The following is a 23,454-nucleotide window of genomic DNA, read 5'->3' as shown; positions in this document are numbered from 1 at the left end:
GAGTCGGTGATGCCATCCAACCATCTCATCCTCTGTGTCCCCTTCTCCTCCCGCCCTCAATCTTTCCCAGCATCAGGGTCTTTTCCAATGAGTCAGCTCCCTGCATCAGGTGGCCAAAGTACTGGAGCTTTCAGCTTCAGCATCAGTCCTTTCAATGAATATTCAGGACTGATTTCCTTTAGGATAGACTGGTTGGATCTCGTCACAGTCCAAGGGACTCTCAAGAGTCTTCTCCAACACCACAATTCGAAAGCATCCATTCTTCGGTGCTCAGCTTTTTTTATAGTCCAACTCTCACATCTGTACATGACCACTGGGAAAACCACAGCTTTGACTAGATGGACCTTTATTGGCAGTCATGTCTCTGCTTTTTAAAACGCTGTCTAGGATGGTCATAGCTTTCCTTCCAAGGAGCAAGCATCTTTTAATTTCATGGCTGCAGTGTATCTGCATTAGACATTGACCAAACCTCCCCCATTGGCTGAAAAACCTGCTGGACCAGAAAGGGCAACATTCTCCCAGTGTCAACAAGACAACGCCTTAAAAGATAACATTCCTTTTGATTTTGTAAGCGGTCACATCACCCATCATGATGACACTTGGATCTGGACTGTGTTAACTGTCAATAATTTCTTGCCTGGAGAAACCCATGGACAGAGTCCATGGAAAGAGCTGGACATGACTGAGCGACTGACTCTTTCTTTCTAACGTGCAGCCCTCTGTCTCAAAAAACGTATATGACTATGCGTTGACTTCTAGTGGGTGGAACAGTTCTGAGTTTTGTGAGATGCCATCCCTGGGTTATAATCTTCATTTTGGCTCAAATAACATTTTCCATTTCTATCTTCTGTTCTGTTCTGTTCAGTCACTCAGTCGTGTCCGACTCTTTGCGACCCCGGGGACTGTAGCCTACCAGGCTTCTCCATCCATGGGATTCTCCAGACAAGAATACTGGAGTGGGTTACCATTTCCTTCTCCAGGGGATCTTCCCAACCCAGGGATCGAACCCGGGTCTCCCGCATAGGAGGCAGACGCGTTAACCTCTGAGCCACCAGGGAAGCCCATTTCTATCTTAGATCAACTTATTAATTTCTCGTCAACAAAACACACATACACACAGACAGTATCCCACCAAAATGCCTCTGGCATCTCTACCAAGAGTACAGAAGCCCTCTAGATAGCATGATACAACTAACATCGATTTACCCACATGTCTCAGTGGTTCAGGGTATTAATTAGGATGAGCTGTGTTTTGCTCCAATAATAAAGTACCCTACCATTCCAGGCACCCAGGGGCCCAGGGTCAAAGGCTCCTCTTCAACCCATGCACCTTCCATCACCACCTGAGCATCCCTGGGCTTGCTGCTTAGTGAGACAGGTCCTTCTGAATCTAGATCATTCCCATCACAGAAACGAGCCTCGGTTTCCTCGTCTGTCAAATAAAATGAACAATACCACTGACCCCACAGGACTACTGTGGTTTCCCAGGTGGCGCAGTGGTAAAGAATCCGCCTACCAATGCAGGAGATGAGGGTTCAACCCTCGGATTGGGAAGATCCCCTGGAGAAGGAAATGGTAACCCACTCCAGTATTCTTGTCTGGGAAATTCCATGGACAGAGGGGCCTGGTGCGCCCCAGTTCATGGGGTCGCAAAGAGTCAGACACAACTGAGCAACTAAGCACGCACACACACGGGACTATGCGTGCAACGTGCATGCCCACAGTATACGTTCCACGACTGTGAGTTATTCTTGTGACATTTCCCACCAGAGAAACAGGCAACAGGAAAAGACACAGAAAGCAAATGTTCCAAGACACGAATTATAGCTGCTCCCACGTGGTGAGATTAAAAGGAGACTCTTCTCATCTCCCGGAACTTTTCTATTCTCTAGATTCTTTTTATAGTTAACATATGTGATTTTAACAAATGGAGGGAAAAAAAGCCAGCGCATAAATGCATCTAACATGAGAGCATTAAAGCCAAGTTTAAAAAGCGCCTGGCCTTGAAGGACCTTGAGAATAAGAGGCTACAGACGGCAGCCCGGGTTCCAGATGCAGCCAGAGCCCTGTCTTTTAAAGCCTCTGAGCTACGGATGTTTTTCACATTTTTAAAGGATTGTAAGGAAGGAAGAGGAAAGGAAAAGGCAACGGAGACCATATGTGGTCTGCAAAGTGCAAAATATTTACTTTCCTGTCGTTCTTAGAAAAAGTACGCTGACCCTGTTTTAGCTCAGTTGATCACCTGATTCTTCACAAAGCCAGCCTTCTCCTCTCAGGGACTTTACTTAGAATTCACTTGGTTTTGTTTTTTTTTTTTAATGCCATATGCACATATACATATTGCTGTTGTTCAGTCACTAACTTGTGTCAGACTCTTTGTGACCCTGTGGACTGCAGCACGCCAGGATTCCCTGTCCTTCACCATCTCCCGGAGTTTGCTCAAATCCATGTCCATTGAGCTGGAGATGCTATCTAGCCATCTCATCCTCTGTCATCCCCTTCTCCTGCCCAATCTTTCCCAGCATCAGGGTCTTTTCCAATGAGTCGGCTCTTCACATCAGGTGGCCAAAGTATTGGAGCTACGCACAAAAGTAAATGCACTCAGTACATATAATTCTCCTTTTCATTAAATGATCCCACATTTAGGAAGTGTTTATTGCGTTGGGAGGTATTAGCGGGGCCACAGCATCCAGCCTGGTCCAGGCACTGGTGTAAGCTGGAGTGATGAATAAATTTCCGGGATCAAACACACACTCACTCCATCCTCAAACGAATGATGCTCTGAGGCCCCAGCTCCAGGCCACGTGCTCTGTGGCAGGTGCTGGGGATTCAGGGCAAATAAGACAGATCAAGACACTGCCTGCAAGGAGCTGACAGTTCACCAGGGAAGCAAGTGCCAGGCAGGGGTCAGGCGGAGAGGCTAAAGAGAGGCAGGGCACTTCACCCAGACGGGAACTCCAGGAACGCGTCTGGAGGAGAGGACGCCTCCGGTCCTAAATAAGGACTGGCCAGCTGACACGTGAAGGAGGAAAGTGGTTCCCAAAAGAGGGAGACCGTGAGGAAAAGCTCAGATGATGAAGGGCACATGTGTGTCCTGAGAACCCGCTGCAGCAGCTGACGCTTGGCTCAGGGGGCAGAAGACTGGCCTGAGCTGAAGCTAAGGAGGTGCCTGGAGCACAGCCCTGGAGAAAATCCATGTTAAACAGACAAGACAAATGGCGTGGACCCAAGGGGAAGATAGCAAAGGACTTTGGATGGAGAGTAAACAGTCAGAAATGTATTTGTTGTACGTGCTCAGATGCTCAGTTATCTACGACTCTCTGCGACACCATGGACTACAGCCTGCCAGGCTCCTCTGTCCCCAGAATTCTCCAGGCAGGAATACTGGAGTGGGTTGCCATTTCCTTCTCCATGGGATCTTCGCGACCCAGGAATTGAACACATGTCTCTTTATACCTCCTGAATTGGCAGGTGGATTCTTTACCACTAGTGCTACCTGAGAAGCCCTGGCCACCTCTTATTCAGAGCTGAGCTCCAGAGAGCTTTGCGTCTCCAGAAAACTGTGGGTCATCTGAGCTACCAGCCATGCTGCCCACCTGGACTGACCTAACAACTGGTTAAATGGAGATCGTGATATCTACCCCCAGGAATTGAGAATTAGAGCGTACGAACGAATCCTGCACCCCCACATCCACAGCAGGGCTGTTCACAATTGCCCAGAGGTGGAAACAACCCAAACGTCCAGCAGTGGATGAATGGGAAAGCCAAAATGACATAATCAGGCAGTGGAACAGTGTTCAGACATAAAAAGGAACGAGGTTCTGACACAGGCTACAACACTGATGAAACTTGAAAACATTATGCCGAGTTTAAAAAAAAAGACACAAAAGGTCACATACTGTATGATTGCATTTATACAAAAACAGCAAAAAACGGGTGAATCGACAGGGACAGAAGGAAGATTTGTGGTGACCAGGGCTTGGGGGTGAGGGAGGGGTGGGGAGTGACGGCTTAATGGGGATGGGGGTTTCCTTTTGGGGAGGGATGAAAAATGTTCTGGAACTAGATAGCGACGTTGGTTACACAAAACCGTGAAGGTACCAAGTGTCGCTGAACGGTTCACTTTAAAATGGCTAACTTTAGGAGTTCCCTGGGGGCCTAGTGGATAGGATTCCAGGATTTCACAGCCGCGGCCTGGGTTCAATTCCTGGTCCAAGAATATCCGGCAAGCCCCAGTGTGCAGCCACAAATAAACACACACAAATAAAACAATTGATTTTGTTTTGTGAATTTCACATCAATCACCAAAAACAAACTATTTGTTTGTAAAGGTGATTCACGAGGTTGTACTGATTTCAGGTGCCCAACAGAGTGATCCCATCACACACGTTCTGTTTCATATTTGTTTCCATTGTGGTTTACTGTGGATACAGAACACAGTTCCCTGTGCTATAGACCAGGACCTTGCTGTCTATCCATTGAATACATAATCGCTGTGTCTGCTGACCCGAAACGCCTAAACTCACCACCCCCTTTCCCCTTTGGTAACCACAAGTTCGTTTTCTATGCCTCTGAGTCTGTTTCTATTTTGGAAATTCACTTGACATAAAAAAAAATACATTTTTAAGGAAACCATGAGAGACAGAGTGTCTGGGGTATCCCACCTCCCAGGTTTCCCATCTGTGTCCCTCACACAGGACAGTTGCCCAGACTTCTGCAGCACACCTTGCTGGACTGTTCTGTGATCTCCTCACTCTGGTGAGCATCAAAATCCCCTGGAGACCTATTTCAAAATGCAGACGCCTTGGGGACTTCCAATGCAGGGGTCACAGGTTTGATTCCTGGTCAGGAACTAAGATCCCACATTGCCGTGTGACATGCCACCGCCTCCAAAAAAAAGCAGACCAACTGTGGATGCCCCAGCTTCATCTCAAGAGCCTGAGGTGAGGCCAGGGCGCCTGCATTTGCTCGGCCTCCCAGGTGACTCTGGTGTGCCTCCAAGTTTACCAACCACAGAGCCAGGTCCCTTTTCCCTTTTCATCTTGAGACTGTCCCTCCATCACCTGCAGGAAGCCCTTCTTCCCTCTTTACCGAGTTCTTTGCAATAAACAGTAAGACTTTGGCTTCCAAAGGAAAGAAAAAGGTACTTGGATTGCAGTGAACCATCCAAGCAACAGCACCTGAATCAAAGCAAGTTATAATTTGCCTCAATTGGAGGTCACCAGCCTTGGCTGAACATCAGAACCTTCGTGGGGATGTTTTCATTTAGAGACCAAGGCCCTGCCTGGGACACAGTGACTCACAGCTTCCTGAGGGAGGTCCAGGTGTCAGTATTTTTCTAAGGCACCAAAGGCAACTTCTCGGCTCTTTCCCACCCACTCCCCACTTACCCCCACCCTCTAGCACACTTCCTGGTCCAATTGCTCAGAAAATGTTGACTCTAAGCGGCAGTTTAAGTCTTTAGATTCTCGAGCAAACATAATTAAGAAAGCAAACAAAGCATGAAACGGCCTATAACAGATCCACGCTGCAGATGAGGTTTTTCTACTTAACTATCTGTGCCTCCTGTTTCTGCTGCCCAGAGTGTGGTCAACTGCCAAGCAGCACAGACCTGCCTCCAGAAAATAACTCAAGGCTACAAAGTGCTTTGAGTCTATACCGAACACTGATTTGCTCATTTGGCTGCGCTGAGCCTCGGTTGCAGTCTTCGAGATCATTAGTTTCCGCATGTGAGCTCTTGGCTGCAGCACATGGGATCTGGTTCCCTGACCAAGGACTGAAGCCGGGCCCCCTGCATTCAACTTAATGACTAAGCCACCACCACCCACCCTGCATTGGGAGCCCAGAGTCTTAACCACTGGACCACCAGGAAGTCCCTGGAAAGTGTTTTCAAGTTTGAGGCTGGAAAGAGATCCCATGATCTTACTTGATCTCCATTGATCCATTCATTCATTGGGCTTCCCTGGCGGCTCAGACGGTAAAGAATCTGCCTGCAGTGCAGGAGACCTGGGCTCAGTCCCTGGGTCGGGATCCCCTGGGGAGAGCATGGAAACCCACTCCAGCATTCTTGCCTGGAGAATCCCATGGACAGAGGCGCTGCAGCCCATGGGGTCCCACAGAGTCGGACACGACCGAGTACCTGCCTATCGCCCAGCACCTCCAACCATTCCTTTCTTCTACACTCCCACCTCCTGAAGGCCTGCTGTCCACAGGGAAGAGGAGGGTCAGGATGTGGGAGGTGCCAACACCTGGGATGGCCAGGGAGGCTTCCTGGTGAAGAACACACAAACTGCATTCTGCAGGGTAAGCGGGAGAGAGCATGCAAATCGTGGAAGGGCCGTGTTCTGAGCTGGGGACCACGCCATCAAGCTCGCAACAGTCTATCAGTTTCTGCATTAAATTCAGAACACCCTGGTCTTGCTCAGGTCAAGGTGAGTCCACCTACTATTTACCCATGGAATTGGAGAAGGGAGGCTCTGAAGGGAACTGGCTGTGATTCTAGAGACAATGTATACTTCTGAGACACATGGCTGACGATCCCTTCCCCTCCCGCCCAGCCCCAAGACACAGGACCAAAGGAGCCACAGGCATGGAGCTGCACAGGGCATCTTCAGAGCCAGTGTCCACGTCCTACTGTCGCTGATACACCTTCTGTCATGTATCCCCAAGGCTCCATATGGGAGACAACAATCTTTTAGCTTTTCCAGGGGCTTTAGTCCAGCTCCTTCCTCTCGAAGAACTGGCCAAACCAACATCTCCATCTGTAAAATTCACTTTGATACCAGATACAGATACAGATACCAGATACAAATTCACTTCTCTTCTTTGATACCAGAATTCTGGGATCGTCCAGAATTCTGGGATCGTCCCTGGCGGTTCAGCAGTAAAGAATTCACCTGCCAAGCAGGAGAGGTGGGTTCAATCCCTGGGTTGGGAAGATCCCCTGGAAGAGGAAATGACAACCCACTCCACTATTCTCGCCTGGGAAATCTCAAGGACAGAAGAGTTTGACGGGCTGCAGGGTCACAAAAGAGTCGACACGACTTAGCAACTCAAGGACGATGACAGTAGATTCTACAAGTGGAAACGCCACTGCAGTTTCTCCTCCTGTAACTGATCCTTGACATGCTCCCCCGCCTTCACCTCCTCTGTTAGGTTATTCTTCCGTCAAGTAGAAACAGATCGCTAAAGATGGAAGGAGTCTATGAAGGAAAGGAAAGCATGCCTCACCCCTCCTGGGGCAAAACAGTCGCCTCCTGCAGCATCTGTCCCTTCCAAATAGTTGTCACACGTGGTCCCTCACAGCAAGTCACGGCCGGAAGCTGACACCAGCAACAGCTGAGTACACATGAGAAATATGTGCAATACTACTCATAAAGTGGCCAGCTAACGAGAACCCACGCACAGCTCGGGGAGCGCAGGGCTCCGCGGTGACCCGAATAGGAAGGAAACCCAAAAAGGAGGGAATATATGTACACATGTGGCTGATTCACTTCGCTGTACAGTAGAAAATAACACAGCACTGTAAAGCAACTACACGCCAATCAAAATCATTCTTAAAAAAAGGTATGTGCCCACCCTGCTCGTTTTAAGTTTTCAGCAGAGGCATCTTCCGTGCCATCACGGCAAAAACTAAGGGAAATTGAACAGGATCGGGACATAGATTCATGAAGGAGGGCGCTGGGGAGAAGGCAGTGCCCCTGTCACTTGCTGACCTTGGAGCCTGACCAATCAGGGTCATCAGCCACACTGTCCAACAGGAGCGTCTATGTCCCCGTCCCCTGCAGTCCCTGGGCAGCCTCTTCGGATGTCAGATCCCCAGGCAGGGAGGAAAGTGGCGGGGAGCAGGCATCTCCCAGAGAGGAGGCTGCCAAGATGGAAAGCAAAGCTGCAAAATCAAGTGGCGGCATCACAGCTTGTATGTTACTACTTGTTTTTCATGAAACACATAACAAAATCACATCTCCAGGACACACACACACACAAGCAAAAGCACAGAGTGATGTAGCTACTCAGCCACGGGGAAGTGGTCTGGCAAGCTGCACTAAAACGGAATGACCCCATACAGGCGCTAAAACGATGAGATGAAAATCATTTCGAATTTTAAAAATAACACACAAGAAGAGAACGCACAGACAGTTCCAACTGTGCAAAAATGTATGCGGGCACGTACATGTGTAAAGGGAAGGGAAGTCTAAATACAGGAGTCAGGGTTCAGGTTGCTTCAGAGTTGATCTGAAGCACACTTAAACAGTACAAGCATAGGAGGGAATGGTTATGTCTTAATATTTATGTAAATCATTTTCCAAAAGGAAAAAAAATAAAAGAGAAAAATCTAGAAGGGTACCCACTAAAATGATGATGATGGTTGACTGATCTGGGAAGAGTTCAGGAAAAACGAAGCATCCTTCTCCATTCAGGCTGACTTGTGTTTTCCTTTAGTTCCCCAACCAGGGGTCACACCAGTGCCCCCTGCAGCAGAAGCACAGTCCTAACCACTGAGCTGCCAGGGAATTCTCCAAAACCAGGTATCTTTTTTTTTTTTTTTCTGGCTATTTTAACAAATTACCATCAACTGGGTGGCTTATAAACAACAGACATTTATTTCTGGCAATTCCAGAGGCTGAGAAGCCCAAGGTCAAAGTGCTGGCAGAGTCAGTGTCTGGAGAGAGCCCACTTCCTGGCTCACAGACAGTGTGCACACATCCTGATCTGCTCGAGGCGGGGAGGGGAGCTCTCTGGGGGCTCCTTTATCAGGACACTAATCCCATTTACGAGGGCTCCACCCTCATGACCTGGTCACCTTCAAAAGGCCCCACTGCCTAACACCATCATACCGGAAATTAAGTTTAACACAAGAACTTCAGCAGGACACAGTCTGTAGCAAGAAAGGACTGTCACATAAAAATCTGTTTAATTTTTATAATGAGATTTGTGTGCTGTATTAATGCAATATTAATAAGACTAAAAAGAGAGACAGGAGGCCATGAAGAGACACAGACACCCTCCTCCCCTCCCCTCCACCCACAAGCAGAAAAATATCTGCTTTACATTGGAGGTGCAGTCTTCACAGTCACCACCAATCTTAACTTCACACAGAAGCAAACTGCAAAGATCACAAAACTGTCAGCACCTCCAGAGAGCTGTCCACGGTCCATTCTGTTTCTCCCTAGAGCCGTCCGGGGGGACCATGGGCTCAGACTGGCCTGAGCCACACTCACCGCCACCGCCCTCCTCCGGGGCCTGGCCGATTCCACCTTCCTCAGCCACCCCCCGCCTGTTTCCCCTCTCATTAAGTCATCATTTGGCAAAGCCTGTACAACTTTGTCAGCTCGTTTCCCGTTAATGGTGACCGTGTCCGCCTTCTCCACTCTACCCTCAGATAAATGCAGGAAAATAAACAACCTTTCAGGGAGCGATTGGACAAGCGGAATTAACGCGGCCACAGCGGGTTCAACCTGACAGGCTGTTATGAGTAAAGCCCTTTTCATGAGCAATGTGGGGCTCAAGCTCCAAAAGGGAGACAAATACATCTGAAAGGCTGAATGGAGGGGAGCCGAGTTAGAGGACAAGGTCAGAGTTAACCATTTCCTTCCCACCCTCCCGGAGTCTTGCCACCCTTCAGGTCTTGAATACGTAAGAAGAAATAGGGAGGGCACCTCCCATGTGGACTCGCAGAGGCACCTGTGCTTGGACCATCATGGGTCAATGTCAGAATCCCTCCAGCAGGGACTTCCCTGGGGCCCCAGTGGTTAGGACTCTGCACTTACAGTGCAGGGGACAGGGGTTCGATCCCTGGTCGGGGAGCTAGGATCCCACAGGCCATGTGGCACAGCCAAGGAAATACTAAAAAAAAAGGCCAAGGAAAAATTTAAGAAAAGATAAAAAGATATGTTTCAGTTCAGTCACTCAGTCGTGTCCGACTCGTTGAGACCCCATGAATCACAGCACACCAGGCCTCCCTGTCCATCACCAACTCCCGGAGTCCACCCAAACCCAAGTCCATCGAGTCAGTGATGCCACCCAATCATCTCATCCTCTGTCGTCCCCTTCTCCTCCTGCCTTCAATCTTTCCCAGCATCAGGGTCTTTTCAAATGAGTCAGCTCTTCACATCAGGTGGCCAAAGTATTGGAGTTTCAGCTTCAACATCAGTCCTTCCAATGAACACCCAGGATTGATCTCCTTTAGGATGGACTGGTTGGATCTCCTTGTGGTCCAAGGGACTCTCAAGAGTCTTCTCCAGCACCACAGTTCAAAAGCATCAATTCTTCGGTGATCAGCTTTCCTTATAGTCCAACTCTCACATCCATACATGACCACTGGAAAAACCATAGCCTTGACTAGACGGACCTTTGTTGACAAAGTAATGTCTCTGCTTTTTAATACGCTATCTAGGTTGGTCATAACTTTCCTTCCAAGGAGTAAGCGTCTTTTAATTTCATGGCTGCAATCAGCATCCGCAGTGATTTTGGAGCCCAGAAAAATGAAGTCAGCCACTGTTTCCCCATCTATTTCCCATGAAGTGATGGGACCAGATGCCATGATCTTAGCTTTCTGAATGTTAAGCTTTAAGCCAAATTTTTCACTCTCTTCTTTCACTTTCATCAAGAGGCTCTTTAGTTCTTCTTTACTTTCTGCCATAAGAGTGGTGTCACCAGGATATCTGAGGTTATTGATATTTCTCCCGGCAATCTTGATTACAGGTTGTGCTTCTTCCAGCCCAGCGTTTCTCATGATGTACTCTGCATAAAAGTTAAATAAGCAGGGTGACAATATACAGCCTTGATGTACTCCTTTTCCTATTTGGAACCAGTCTGTTGTTCCATGTCCAGTTCTAACTGTTGCTTCCTGACATGCATACAGGTTTCTCAAGAGGCAGGTCAGGTGGTCTGGTTAGGGAATGCTTGAAACAATTTTAAAAAGAATCCCTGAAAGCACCTCTGTACTGAGCACACTCCTGTACTGGCTTGTTTCACCAGGGACTGGCTTGCTCCCTGTCACCCAAACTCCACGCACAGTCCTCCCAGAGGACAAAGCGGAGACTGTGGGGCCTTCTGCAGGCAGGGCCCCCTTCCTCCAGGCACTTATTTTGCAGGACGAGCCCCCTCTGGCATCGCTCAGCCACAGCCTTTTGCTCTCACGACTGAGCCCTGTTCCTGGGCTGTGTGTTGAGCTGTGAGGCTTTGTCGCAAAGTGGGATGAACAGGAAACCAAAAATATCTCCATTTGAATTCCCCACAGAACTCCTGGTTCCTAAACTGCAACCGCAGTGAGCATTCTGAAACCAAACTCCGGCCACCGCTTTCTGCCCCAGAAGACCGTATTCCCCTTGGCTGCTCAATCAGTACTGACAATCAGCCAGACTCAAGGTCCGAACCCAATAACTCAGACTCCGAGATGCATCTTCCCTACGTCCGAGCTGCTGCCCTTTCTGGGTCTGGTTGGCAAATTCACGGTGAGACCGAGGGAAACCTCCAGCCCGTCTCAGAGAGATGGAAAGACAGCTCCCTAGCACCACTTCTGGAGTCACGCTTACATTTGGGTACTGCTGCAGTTATAAACAATGCTTATCTGTTTACGAGTCCGTCCAAGACAAATTCCCCTTCTCACATCAACAGCATGAACTAACTTCTCTTAAAACGTCCCAGAGCAGATGCTTCCTGCCAGGTCGATCTTTCTGCCGATGAGCAAGGTCCTGGGCGTTCATGGTTGTTACGCCCCTTCTGAAGACCTTTCACTGTCTCCCTCAGTGCTCACCCACCACTCCCCAACCAGGCCTCGTTTTCCAACACGTCCCCCTGGGATCTTCTCTATATTCAAAGCATACAGTAGAGCAAACAGGAAGCAAAAGGTTAAGGAAAAAAAAGAAAAAGGTACTGCTGCGCAGACAAATGACTATTTACACTGCCCAGAGAAAGCCTCTACATTCGGGCAGCTGATCAAATACGCTGACACCCCCACCCCAGTACCAGGGAACGGTGACTCCTCACGAGACAAAGAGCCCTCCACCACATATCGCCTTGGAAACCCGGAGGGGCTCAGGTGGGAAGGGCAGAAAGAGACCAGCAGGGGCCGTGCCAGCCCTGGTCTGCCGACCATGAGTTAACGCCACTGGCCTTCCTGCCCTGGCAAGGAGAATCCAATCCACCAGCAAGGTACCACGGAACCCGGGTGGACTGCAGGACATGGCAATCCACCCCAAGGATCCCCTCAGAACCATCACCAAGCAGACGTGTCCAATGACAAGGGAGCAGATGGCCCGAGGGTGGGGCAGAAGACCACAAGCTTGACACGGCCGTTGAAGCTCTCGCTGAACGAGAGTGACACACAGTCTTTCCTCCAAGAGGACATCATGGCTCCCCATGCAGACATCACAGCACAATGAGCTGTTCGGTCCAGAGGCTGGTCCCTCCGGATCAAGAGTGATCCATTTCTCATGAGCATCAGGGCCTCGTTCCTCCCAAGACTCTCCCTCCTCTCTCTCCGATGGGGAAGGAAGAAGGCGGGTGGGGAAAGGAGAACCTACGTCCTGGGGTACGAGCCCTGCTGACTCCAGGGGGTCCGACCTGCTCCCCGCCCACCATGATGCCCCAGAGAAAGTCTATCTCCCGGATGGTCCTCCACGCCTCCTCCTTTCCCGGGTGAGCAGAGTATTCAAGCCCCAGCTCAGGTCTCTCGGGGACCTGTTAAAAGTACAGCGCCTGGTAAGGTGACACGTGCCTGCACTGGGTCCTTCCTGATGGCCACCCTTCAGAAAAGCTGGTTTTGGCCGATGGCACTGGGTCACAATCTCACGGTCTGGCTTTGGCTCTCTCTGCTCAGGGACCGCAGCCAGAATGCAGCCTGCTCTGCATATTGGGCTTCTCTGTGAACCAGGACAAGCTTATTCCCCAAAGCCAACCCCCAGCACTGTTTAGGCAAAAAGAAAAAACCCAAATCATCGGCTCACCCAAATTCTGGTGCCTTATTACTTTCTTTAATTCACGAATTTTTGGCTGGGCTGGGGTTTCATGGCTGTGCAGACTCTCTAGCTGCAGCGAGCTGGGGGGGTGGGGGGCTCACAGGCTCAGCCGTGCAGGCTTCAGAAGTTGTGGTGCTTGGACTTAGCTGCCCCAAGGCTTGTGGGATCCTCCCAGACCAGGGATCAAACCCATGTCCCCTACATGGGCAGAGAGGATTCTCAACCACTGGAACACCAGGGAAGTCCTTGGTGCCTTTTTAGATTTTTTAAAATTTTTACCTGGCACCCCCTAAAGGAGTTATAAACTCTCAAGTCAAAAGAAGGAAACTGGGGATAAGGGACATACAACTGTTTCGTGTCAGAAGCGAACCCAGTCCAGAGCCCCGCTGCCCGGTCCCCCGCCTCGTCCTCCTGTTAACCAGCGCTCATGGAGTGGATTCTCCACTGAGGGTCTTCTGCTGTGGTTCGGCGTCTTCTCAGCTCCTGGTGACGTCACAAGCTCTCTAAGGGTCAGGACTGGCGTCCCGGTCACTCCCTTGCCCCAGTCGAGGTCCGCTCCTGCAGACAGGGCCGCACCGAATGACGTCAAGTTGTTCTCCACGTGTTCAGTGAGATCTGACCTTTAAAATCCGAACTTACCAAAATGCAGCTGAAGGGATGATGAGTCAGACCACTGAGAGCCTATTTTCGTTTCAGTCACAATTCAGTCCCTCGAGGTGAAAGCCCTAAATGTCTTGAAGTATCTGTTTCGATATCCCTGGCCACTTAACAGAGACACGACCGTGGGTGTTGAGTTTGAACAGAAGTGGGTTCATGGCACAGAGCTGGAGGCACCCTGACACGAGAGCCCAGGGAGGAGCGGTACTCACCCAATCAGGCATCAGGAGGTCGGCCAGGTAGACGAACGCTGCTCCGAGGGTGAAGCCGACAGCCACGGGGAGAAAGGCCAAGGAACCGAAGCCGCCGGAGGACGTGGCCATCTCCACTGCCGGGGCCAGGAGGGACCAGTAGGAAGCTGCCAGCATGACCTGCAAAGCCGTGAAAAGCAGCAGACCGTTAAACCATCCCCAGAAGCCCTTCCAGTGGAGACTTGCCTAATTCTCTGTGGCCCAACTGGAACTCTTCAGTGTCACCTGCGTTAGGCCTCTAATCCTCAGTGGTAGGTAGGAACTATTCCAAGGCAAAAAGCCGCCATGAGAAATCTACTTTTGTGAGAACTTAACCTGGAGTAGCATGGAGTTGACCTTGTGAAGAGGGAGTCTAATTTGCTATCATCTCTCATGTCCATACCTGACTTCTGGAAAAACCATAGCCGACCTTTGTCATGTGATGTCTCTGCTTTTAAATACGGTATCTAGGTTTGTCATAGCTGCTGTCTGTAGATAAAAAAATTGAATCTCGAAGTAATAAGATCATTTGCCCAAGGTCGCTGAGCCAGGAAGTGGCAGATCCAGGGAACAGAGCAAAGCAGGACCACCCCCACCTCAGTGAGAAGGGACCCACAAGAGGGAGAGGAGAGAAATGAAGCTGGACTCGAATCGCAGTGGAGTCAATGGGATCAAAGGTTCTCCAGTGCTCAGTGAATTAGACACTCACTCACAGCTGTCTCCCCTTACAGATGCCGTGACGTCTTGGCTAGAGTACACCCACGGCCCATTGCAACCGTATGACAGTCAGCACTGACAGGCACGGTGCTGAATGGGTTTCTAAAATTACTCAACGCCGCCTTGCCTTTAAAAACACATCTGCATCATCCATCTCCAAAATAACATTCCGAGTGACAGAACCAGGTATTACGAACACAACAATAAAGAACAAATACGTGAGGAAAGAAAACGATTTCTCTTCTGCGAAGCGTCACCCACACACAGCACTGGCTCGGCACCAGACGCTCCCAGGAAAAATCTCAGCGCCACCCATAGCAGACTGCGCCTGCCTCCGCTGTTGCTGAGTCGCTCAGTCGGGTCTGACTCTTTGTGACCCCATGGTCTGCAGCCCACCAGGCTCCTCTGTCCTCCTGTCTCCCAGAGTTTGCTCAAATTCACGTCCCTTGAGTCAGTGATGCCATCCAACCATCTCATCTTCTGCCACCCTCTTCTCCTTTTGCCGTCAATCTTTCCCACCATCAGCGTCTTTCCAAGGAGTCAGCTCTTCGCATCAGGTGACCAGAGTATTGGACATTCTGCATCATGTCCTCCTAATGAATATTCAGGGTTGATTTCCTTTAGGATAGACTGGTTTGATCTCCTTGCTGTCCCAGGGACTCTCGAGTCTTCTCCAGGTCCACAATTCGAAAGCATCAATTTTTTGGCACTTAGCCTTCACTGTTGTCCAATTTTCACATTTGTACATGACTACTGGAAAAATCGCAGGTTTGACTATATGGACCTTTGTCAGCAAAGTGATGTCTCTGCTTTTTAATACACTGTCTAGGTTTGGTGATTTAGTTGCTAAGTCAAGTCCAACTCTTGCAACCCCATGAACTATAGTCTGACAGGCTCCTGTCCATGGGATTCTCCAGGCAAGAACACTAGAGTGGGTTGCCATTTCCTTTTCCAGGGGATCTTGCCGACCCAGAAATGGAACCCAGGTCTCTTGCATTTAGACTCCCAGAAACAATAAAAGTGGCTCATCAGTTCAGCTCCATGGGATCATCAGAGGAAGCCGTGGGAACCTCCTCTATGCCAGGGGCTAATCCATCCCTCTCCCAGACTTTGTCTCTCCTGCTTCAGAATTCAACAGCCCTCTAGAGCTGCCATCTGTGGTTAGCTCCCACCAAGGAAGACCAACTCAGAAGTACAGAGGCGGCACAGACATGCCCGGCAACCTCCATCCTTGCATGTTTCAGGGCCTCCCATTCAGACCGCATCGCCAATAAGACCACTCCAGTCCCTCCCCATCTCTCATCCCTGCCGATGTCACTGGGGCACTTCCCCAGCCTTGGCGCCCCATCACCTTCTCAACATCAAGTCCACCCTCTTCTGTCAAAGCTCCCTTCTATCCCTAGGCATCACTGGGTACCAATCTTTTTTCTACCTCTACACGTGAAAAATACACAATATTCTCATGGACAAGTGATAAGACGCAGATCAGAAAGGGTATGCCTCTCAAGGGAGGCTGGACCAGAATCCAAGATGCTGGATGTAGAAAGGCATCTCCGATGACTCAGGTAGGTCCCTTCCTTAAGAACCCCTGTCCTCTGCCCTCCAGTCAAACCTGGAACCCAACAGGATTTCCTTCCTTCCTTTCCTCGCCAGTCTCCCTGCCTCCCACAACTCGGAACGTGACCAAGAATCGGTCTTGAGGCGGAGCCGGGTTCCACTGGAATCGCAATGAAAAGCCTGTGCTCTGCAGCTAGAAGAGCAGCCCCTGCCTGACACTAGAGAAAGCTGGTACGCTGCAAGGAAGACAGTGCAAACGTTAATTAACTTACTAACAAAGGGCACACGTGATCGACAAAATAATTACTTCTCCTCCAAAGATATGTGTGTACATGCTAAGTCACTTCAGTCATGTCCTACTCTTTGCGACCCTATGGACTGCAGCCCACCAGGCTCCTCTGTCCGTGGGATTCTCCAGGCAAGTATACTGAGGGGGCTGCCATCATCTCCTTCAGGGGATCTTCCCGACCCAGGGATCTAACCCACGTCTCTTACATCGCCTGCATTGGCAGGCGGGTTCTTTACCACTAGTGCCACCTGGGAAGCAGCCCCCTCAAAGATGACCGCCTCCTAATCCGCAAACCTGTCATGTCGCCTTACATGGCAAGAGGGACTCAGCAGCTGTGGTTAAGGATTCTGAGATGGGGAGATGATCCTGGGTGAGCTGGGTAAGGCCCACGTCATCGCAAGGAACGTTATGAGAAAGAAAGATGGGTCAGAATCAGAAAGAAGATTGACGACAAGAGCATGGTCAGACAGGACAGACTGGAAGATGCTATGCCACTGACTTGAAGATGGAGAAAAGGTCATGAGACAAAGGAGGTCGGTGGGCTCTAGAACCCGGAGGAGGCAAAGCAACAGGTTCTTCCCAGGAGCCTCCAGCAGGAACACAGCCCTGCTGATGCCTTGACTCTACCCCAGTTAGAACCAATCTGGACTTCTAGTCCCCAGTACTGTCGGATGACACGGCTGAGTCATCCTAAGCCACTATGCACGTGGTATTTTGTTACAGCAGCAACAGGAAAGTGACACAGCAGATAAAGACAAGTGTTACTTTTTTTTAGAGCAGTTTTATATTCACAGCAAAACCGAGCAGAAAGCACAGAGAATTCCCACACACTGCCTGCACCACACATGCACAACCTCTCCACCATCGACACCCTAGGCCAGGGCGGTGCATTTGTTACAATCAATAAACCTACACTGGCACGTGGTTACCGCCCAAAGTTCACCGCTTACATTAGAGGTCACTCTCTGTGCTGTATATTCTGAGCTTGAACAAAGGCACAATGGCATGCATCCATTATTCTGGTATCAGGACTGGTAGTTTCACGTCCCAGAACTCCTGTGTTCTGTCCGTTCATCTCTTCCTGCTCCCTGGCAACCCGTGGCAACCGCTAATCTTTTTTACTGGCTCCACAGTTTTGCCTTTTCCAAAATGCCTTATAGTTCAAACTGTACAGTATTCAGCCTTTTCAGACTGGCTTCTTTCACTTAAGTCAAGTGCATTTAAGATTCTTCCATGTCTTTTCATGGCTTGATGGCTCATTTATCTTTAGCGCAAAGAGTCGGACACAACTGAGCGACTGAACGGAACAGGACGGAACAGTCCACTGTCTGGCTGGGCCATGGTTTTACTTATTTACCCACCTATTGCAGGACATCTCGGTTGCTTCCATGTTTTGGCAATTATGAATAAAACTGCTATAAACACCCGGGTGCTGGCTTCTGTGCAGATGTAACTCCTCAGTTCATTTGGGTAAACCCCAGGGAATGCAATTCCTGGACTGTATGATAAATCCTATATATATATATGTATTTTTTTTTAAGATAATCCCTCAACATGGGTAGCTTCCTTGAAACTGTCAACACCAGGAAAGCTCCTTTAAATGTTAGGCAATTTTTTCTTTTTTAATCTGTATGTAGTGACATATTAACTAGCTGATACAGAAGCAGGAAGTAGTGTATCTGATTAACCTTCAATTACCCCGAAGAAGCAGGGCCTGCAGGGGACAGTCTAGTGAAGGGGAGGTGATAATCACTGGGCACAAGACTTCAGGGAATGAGCTAAAAAAAAAAAAAAAAGTCGTTCCCAACCAGTCCCCTTCACAACTCCAGATGGCAGGGACCGAAGGTCCTCCTGCAGCTGCAACCCTGCCTGGAAAGATGAGCTGGGCTACCAGTGCACCAGGGAAGAACAAATCTGGCCTCACACTGGCTCTGTTTCTGTTCCTTTTACCTTTGTATGCTATTGCTTTGGCTGTAAGAATACTGCCCGTTCAGTTCAGTCGCTCAGTCTTGTCTGACTCTTTGCGACCCCATGAATCACTGCATGCCAGGCCTCCCTGTCCATCACCAACTCCCAGAGTTCACTCAAACCCACCTCCATCGAGTCGGTGATGCCATCCAGCCATCTCATTCTCTGTCGTCCCCTTCTGATCCCGCCCCCAATCCCTCCCAGCATCAGACTCTTTTCCAGTGAGTCAAGTCATCGCGTGAGGTGGCCAAAGTATTGGAGCTTCAGCTTTAGCATCAGTCCGTCCAATGAACACCCAGGATTGATCTCCTCTAGAATGGACTGGTTGGATCTCCTTGCAGTCCAAGGGACTCTCAAGAGTCTTCTCCAACACCACAGTTTAAAAGCATCAGTTCTTCGGTGGTCAGTTTTCTTCACAGTCCAACTCTCACATCCATACATGACCACTGGAGAAACCAGAGCCTTGGCTAGCCTGAAATATACAGGATAGTCCGTTCTCGGGGCTCTGACTTTCATTTTTATTGTATGCATCTGTTTATTTTTTTCATTTATGCGGCTGCACCGGGTCTTCAGTGCTTCGTGCAGGCTTTCTGCAGCTGCAGCGAGCAGCGGCTAGTTTCGCTGCAGTGTGTGGGCTTCTCATTGCGGTGACTTCCTCTGCTGCAGAGCACGGGCCCTAAGGCGCGTGGGCTCAGGGCTGAGGTGAAACAGGTTTAGTTGCTCCTCGGCAAGTGACATATTCCAGATCAGGGGTGGAACCCACATCCCCAGGACTGGCAGGCAGTGCTTAACCCCTGGACCACCAGGGAAGTCCTAGGCTCCAAAACACTTTTCCACTCAGAGAGAAATAAAAAGTCGCAGAACTGAGACTAACGTTTGTCTTTTCGGAGGTTTACAGGAACATCGTGATTGACCTACATAAATGGAGGCAAGAACAGCGGAGTCTGACACCAGGAACAGCCACGCACACCCGCTCCCCTTTTAATATAAAAGAAGCCTGAATTCCGGTAAGATGGTTCTTTGGGACACCGGCCCACCATCTTCTCAGTCAACGAGGTTCCTGAACAAAGTTGCTATCCCTTGCTCCAACAACTCGTCTCTAGATTTCCCGGCCTGCCGTGCGCTGTATGAGCCTGGACTTGGTGACAGCGGCTCCAGCCGAAAGACGTCAGGCGGAGCCACTCGGAGCCGCTCCCCAAAAGAGCACATCCTCCCTAGATCCCTCACACGGGGGGTCCCCAGGTCAGGCTCTGCAGTAAGAATCTGCCTGCAACGCGGAAGCCTTAGGAGACGCGGGTTCAATCCCTGGGTCAGGAAGATCCCCTGGAGGAGGGCATAGCCCCCACTCCAGTATTCTTGTCTGGAGAACTCCATGGACAGGGGAGCCTGGCGGGCTACAGTCCACGGGGGTCACAAAGAGTTGAACGTGACTGAAGTGACCTACGGAATACCCATGCACAGACACTTCACGGGCATGTCTGGCTTTTTTCACTGGGCATAATGCTTTCAAGGTTCATCCATGTTGTCAGAATTTCATCCCTTTTTAAGGCTGAACAATATTCCATTTTTAAGCTGTGACTATGGAACCACTGAACTAACCTTAAAAAAATACAGTGTCTGTTGTATAGCATGGTGGGGGGGGTGGGGATGGGAAAGAGAACCAAATCCTCACCTTCCACACCAAGAAATCATGGAAGATTCTTAAAGCTGAAAAAGTCAAGAAATGTCAGAGTAGGCGTGCTGTTGAAAATGTGGAGGCAAAACAACTGAGGAAACAGCTAAAATCGGTGTTTGCGCTTCCCTATGTGGGAATCGGGGGCGGGGACAGTCAGCAGACTTGCTTATTGCGAGCCCCACAAAACAACCTGATTTGTTAAAATATACACGCACATATCTTAGGGGGAATTTTTTTAAATACATTGATAATATAATTTTAAAATATGTAAATATATAGGTAAATATTATAAATTTATGATATGATAGTTTTTAATGTTTTGATCATAGAAGACCCTGATTCACAGTGAAAACTCAAAGCAGGAAGAGGATCCTGTGGACAAAAGTTGAATTTTGAGACAGGTTCCTGCATGACAGTGAGATACCTGCTTGGACTGTGTGTTTTTGTTAAAGGCTCCTGACTCACAGCCTGGACAAAACAAAAGAAAAGGCCGAAAGGCACTTGCAGAGGAGGAGACACTTAAAATCAGCAGACAACCGGCTATACTCAAATAAGATCATTTCTTTAACATAAAAAAAAAAAGAAATCAGCAGACACTTGCAAGCTGTTTCTCATGTTGCTTGAGAGTAAAATTCCATATTTCCCATCTGTAGTTCCCCAAACCGAGCAAAACTCCTATGATCCTTCTTCTCAGGATGCCAGAGGTATCCACACTTTATAATGCTATGAATTTCCCTCTGGTGTCAGGGGCGCCAGCATAGCATAATGACAAACAGTAGCTAAACACCCTGCCCAGAGCAGGCAGACCTCTTCATTTCTGCTAAGTGTTCGTTTTAGGACAATTTCAGCTCTGGAAACGTATGTGAAATTTGTGAAGAGTGTCTTGAGGGACACATCAGAATATTCTGGCATGATGGGTGTGATTAAGCATTTCTTCTATGACAGCGAAGACGGTTTAAAGACTGGAGGGAAAGCCAATCTACAAAACAAAATCTCCCTCTTAATAAAAAAGGGGGAGGATATTATTGCACAGAGTTCACTGACAACACAATGAATATCAACGGCGGGTGGGGCAGCAGAGAGCTGACCAGAATGCAAGCAGAGGGACAGCAAGGAAAGAAAACTCAGCATGAAACCCTGCAAAATGAGGTCGCTCGTGTCCATTCAATACTGAGTCACCATCAGAAGCCCACGGGGGGTGGGGAGGGGCACATAAATTTTGCATTGAGTCAGCTCTCCAGTGCGGCACGTCAATGCTCAGTCATGACTCAGGCATGAATCAAATTCATATGGGGGCTCTACCTATACTTAATCTTTTATTTAAAAAAAAAAATACAACCCTCAAAATACACCAGCTTCTTGCAATTTTACAAAATTAAACCAAACAGCTCAGAATTATAATCATTTACATTCAGCTTCAATTACAGTTGTTGGTTGAGGCAGACTTGCCCGGGTGACCTAAGTCTTGCCAGCCACACCTGCCTGATGAAAATAATGGAAAAAAGCCTGGCCTACCAGCTGGTATGTAATTTCCAAACTAGGAGAGAGCACTGGAGCTTCAAAAAGAATCCACCCTGTGACCCAGTGATCCCTCTGCTGGAGACCTGCCCCAAGAGAAACGAAAATATATGTCCACACACAGACTCAGGAGTGTTCACAGCAGCTTTAGTCACAACCTAAACCCAAATGCAGGAACCCCAATGTCCAGGAGAATGGACAGACCCACCATGGTCCATTTATAAATGAAATATTCCCTAGCAATAAAAAGAGGGAAAACTACCGATATCATGACACAGAAGAGTCGCAAACATCGCACTGAGTGAAAGGAACCTGTATATAAACACACACACACAGAGCCCTCCCCTGTGTGATTCCTTTCAAGCACAAGAATATTTAAAACCCATCTATGGTACAGGTTTCAACAGTATGTGAACTGTGAACTTCCAGATGTTCAAGCTGCATTTAGAAAAGGCAGAGGAACCAGAGATCAAATTGGCAACGTCCTCTGGATCATCAAAAAAGCAAGAGAGTTCCAGAAAGACATCTACTTCTGCTTTATTGACTACACCAAAGCCTTTGACTGTGTGGATCACAACGAACTGTGGAAGAGTCTGAAAGAGATGGGAATGCCAGACCACCTTACCTGCCTTCTAAGAAATCTGGATGCAGGTCAAGAAGCAACAGTTAAAACTGGACATGGAACAACAGACTGGTTCCAAATCGGGAAAGGAGTATGTCAAGGCTGTATACTGTCACCCTGCTTATTTAACTTACATGCAGAGTACATCATGAGAAACCCTGTGCTGGATGAAGCACAAGCTGGAATCAAGAATGCCAGGAGAAATATCAATAACTTCAGATATGCAGATGACACCACCCTTATGGCAGAAAGTGAAGAGGAACTAAAGAGCCTCTTGATGAAAGTGAAAGAGGAGAGTGAAAAAGCTGGCTTAAAACTCAACATTCAGAAAGCCAAGATCATGGAATCCGGTCCCATCACATCACGGCAAATAGATGGGGAAACAGTGGAAACAGTGTCAGACTTTATTTTTGGGGGTTCCAAAATCACTGCAGATGTGACTGCAGCCATGAAATTAAAAGCCACTTGCTCCTCGAAAGAAAACCTATGACGAACCTAGACAGCATATTAAAAAGCAGAGACATGCCTTTGCCAACAAAGGTCCATCTAGTCAAAGCTGTGGTTTTTCCAGTGGTCATGTATGGATGGGAGAGTAGGACTATGAAGAAAGCTGAGCACCGAAGAATTGATGCTTTTGAACTGTGGTGTTGGAGAAGACTCTTGAGAGCCCCTTGGACTGCAAGGAGATTCAACCAGTCCATCCTAAAGGAAATCAGTCCTGACTATTCACTGGAAGGACTGATGCTGAAGCTGAAACTCCAATGCTTTGGCTACCTGATGCAAAGAACTGACTCACTGAAAAAGACCCTGATGCTGGGAGGGATTGGGGGCAGGAGGAGAAGGGGACAACAGAGGATGAGGTGGTTGGATGACATCACCGACTCGACAGACATGGGTTTGAGCAAGCTCTGGGAGTTGGTTATGGACAGGGAAGGCTGGTTCGCTACAGTCCATGGGGTTGCAAAGAGGAAGACATGACTGAGCAACTGAACTGATGGTGACAGAAATTACAAAGTGCTTGCCTAAGGAGAGGCAGAACTGACTTAGGTAATAGAAGCTCTTTCTGGGGTGACAGAAACATCTTCGATTCCATTTTGGGAGATGTGTAAACAGATGTATACAACTGTCAAAAGCCACAGGGGTGGGAGGTGGGAGGGAGGTTCAAGAGGCAGGGAACATATTTATACCTCTGGCTGATTCAGGTTGATGTATGGCAGAAACCAACACAATATTGTAAAGCGATTATCCTTTAACTGCTG

The 23,454-nt window shown here is 48.8% G+C and overlaps 1 protein-coding gene across 4 annotated transcripts in view; it reads right to left on the bottom strand.

The window, feature by feature from the left end:
- SLC39A11 (solute carrier family 39 member 11) overlaps positions 1-23,454 on the bottom strand; it is a 289,985-nt gene that overhangs the window by 231,724 nt on the left and 34,807 nt on the right. For all 4 annotated transcript variants that reach the window (XM_055408696.2, XM_055408697.2, XM_088829378.1 and 1 more), the window contains exon 4: positions 13,832-13,990. In XM_055408696.2, coding sequence (XP_055264671.1) covers positions 13,832-13,990 — 159 coding nt within the window. The remainder of the gene's footprint in view (positions 1-13,831; positions 13,991-23,454) is intronic.

Source organism: Moschus berezovskii, chromosome 20 (assembly GCF_049115385.1).
Source record: "Moschus berezovskii isolate FMDL1 chromosome 20, NW_MosBer_1.0, whole genome shotgun sequence".
Lineage (NCBI taxonomy): Eukaryota > Metazoa > Chordata > Mammalia > Artiodactyla > Moschidae > Moschus > Moschus berezovskii.
Note: the sequence above shows the minus strand (reverse complement) of the source record. Positions and strands in the feature narration are given on the sequence as shown.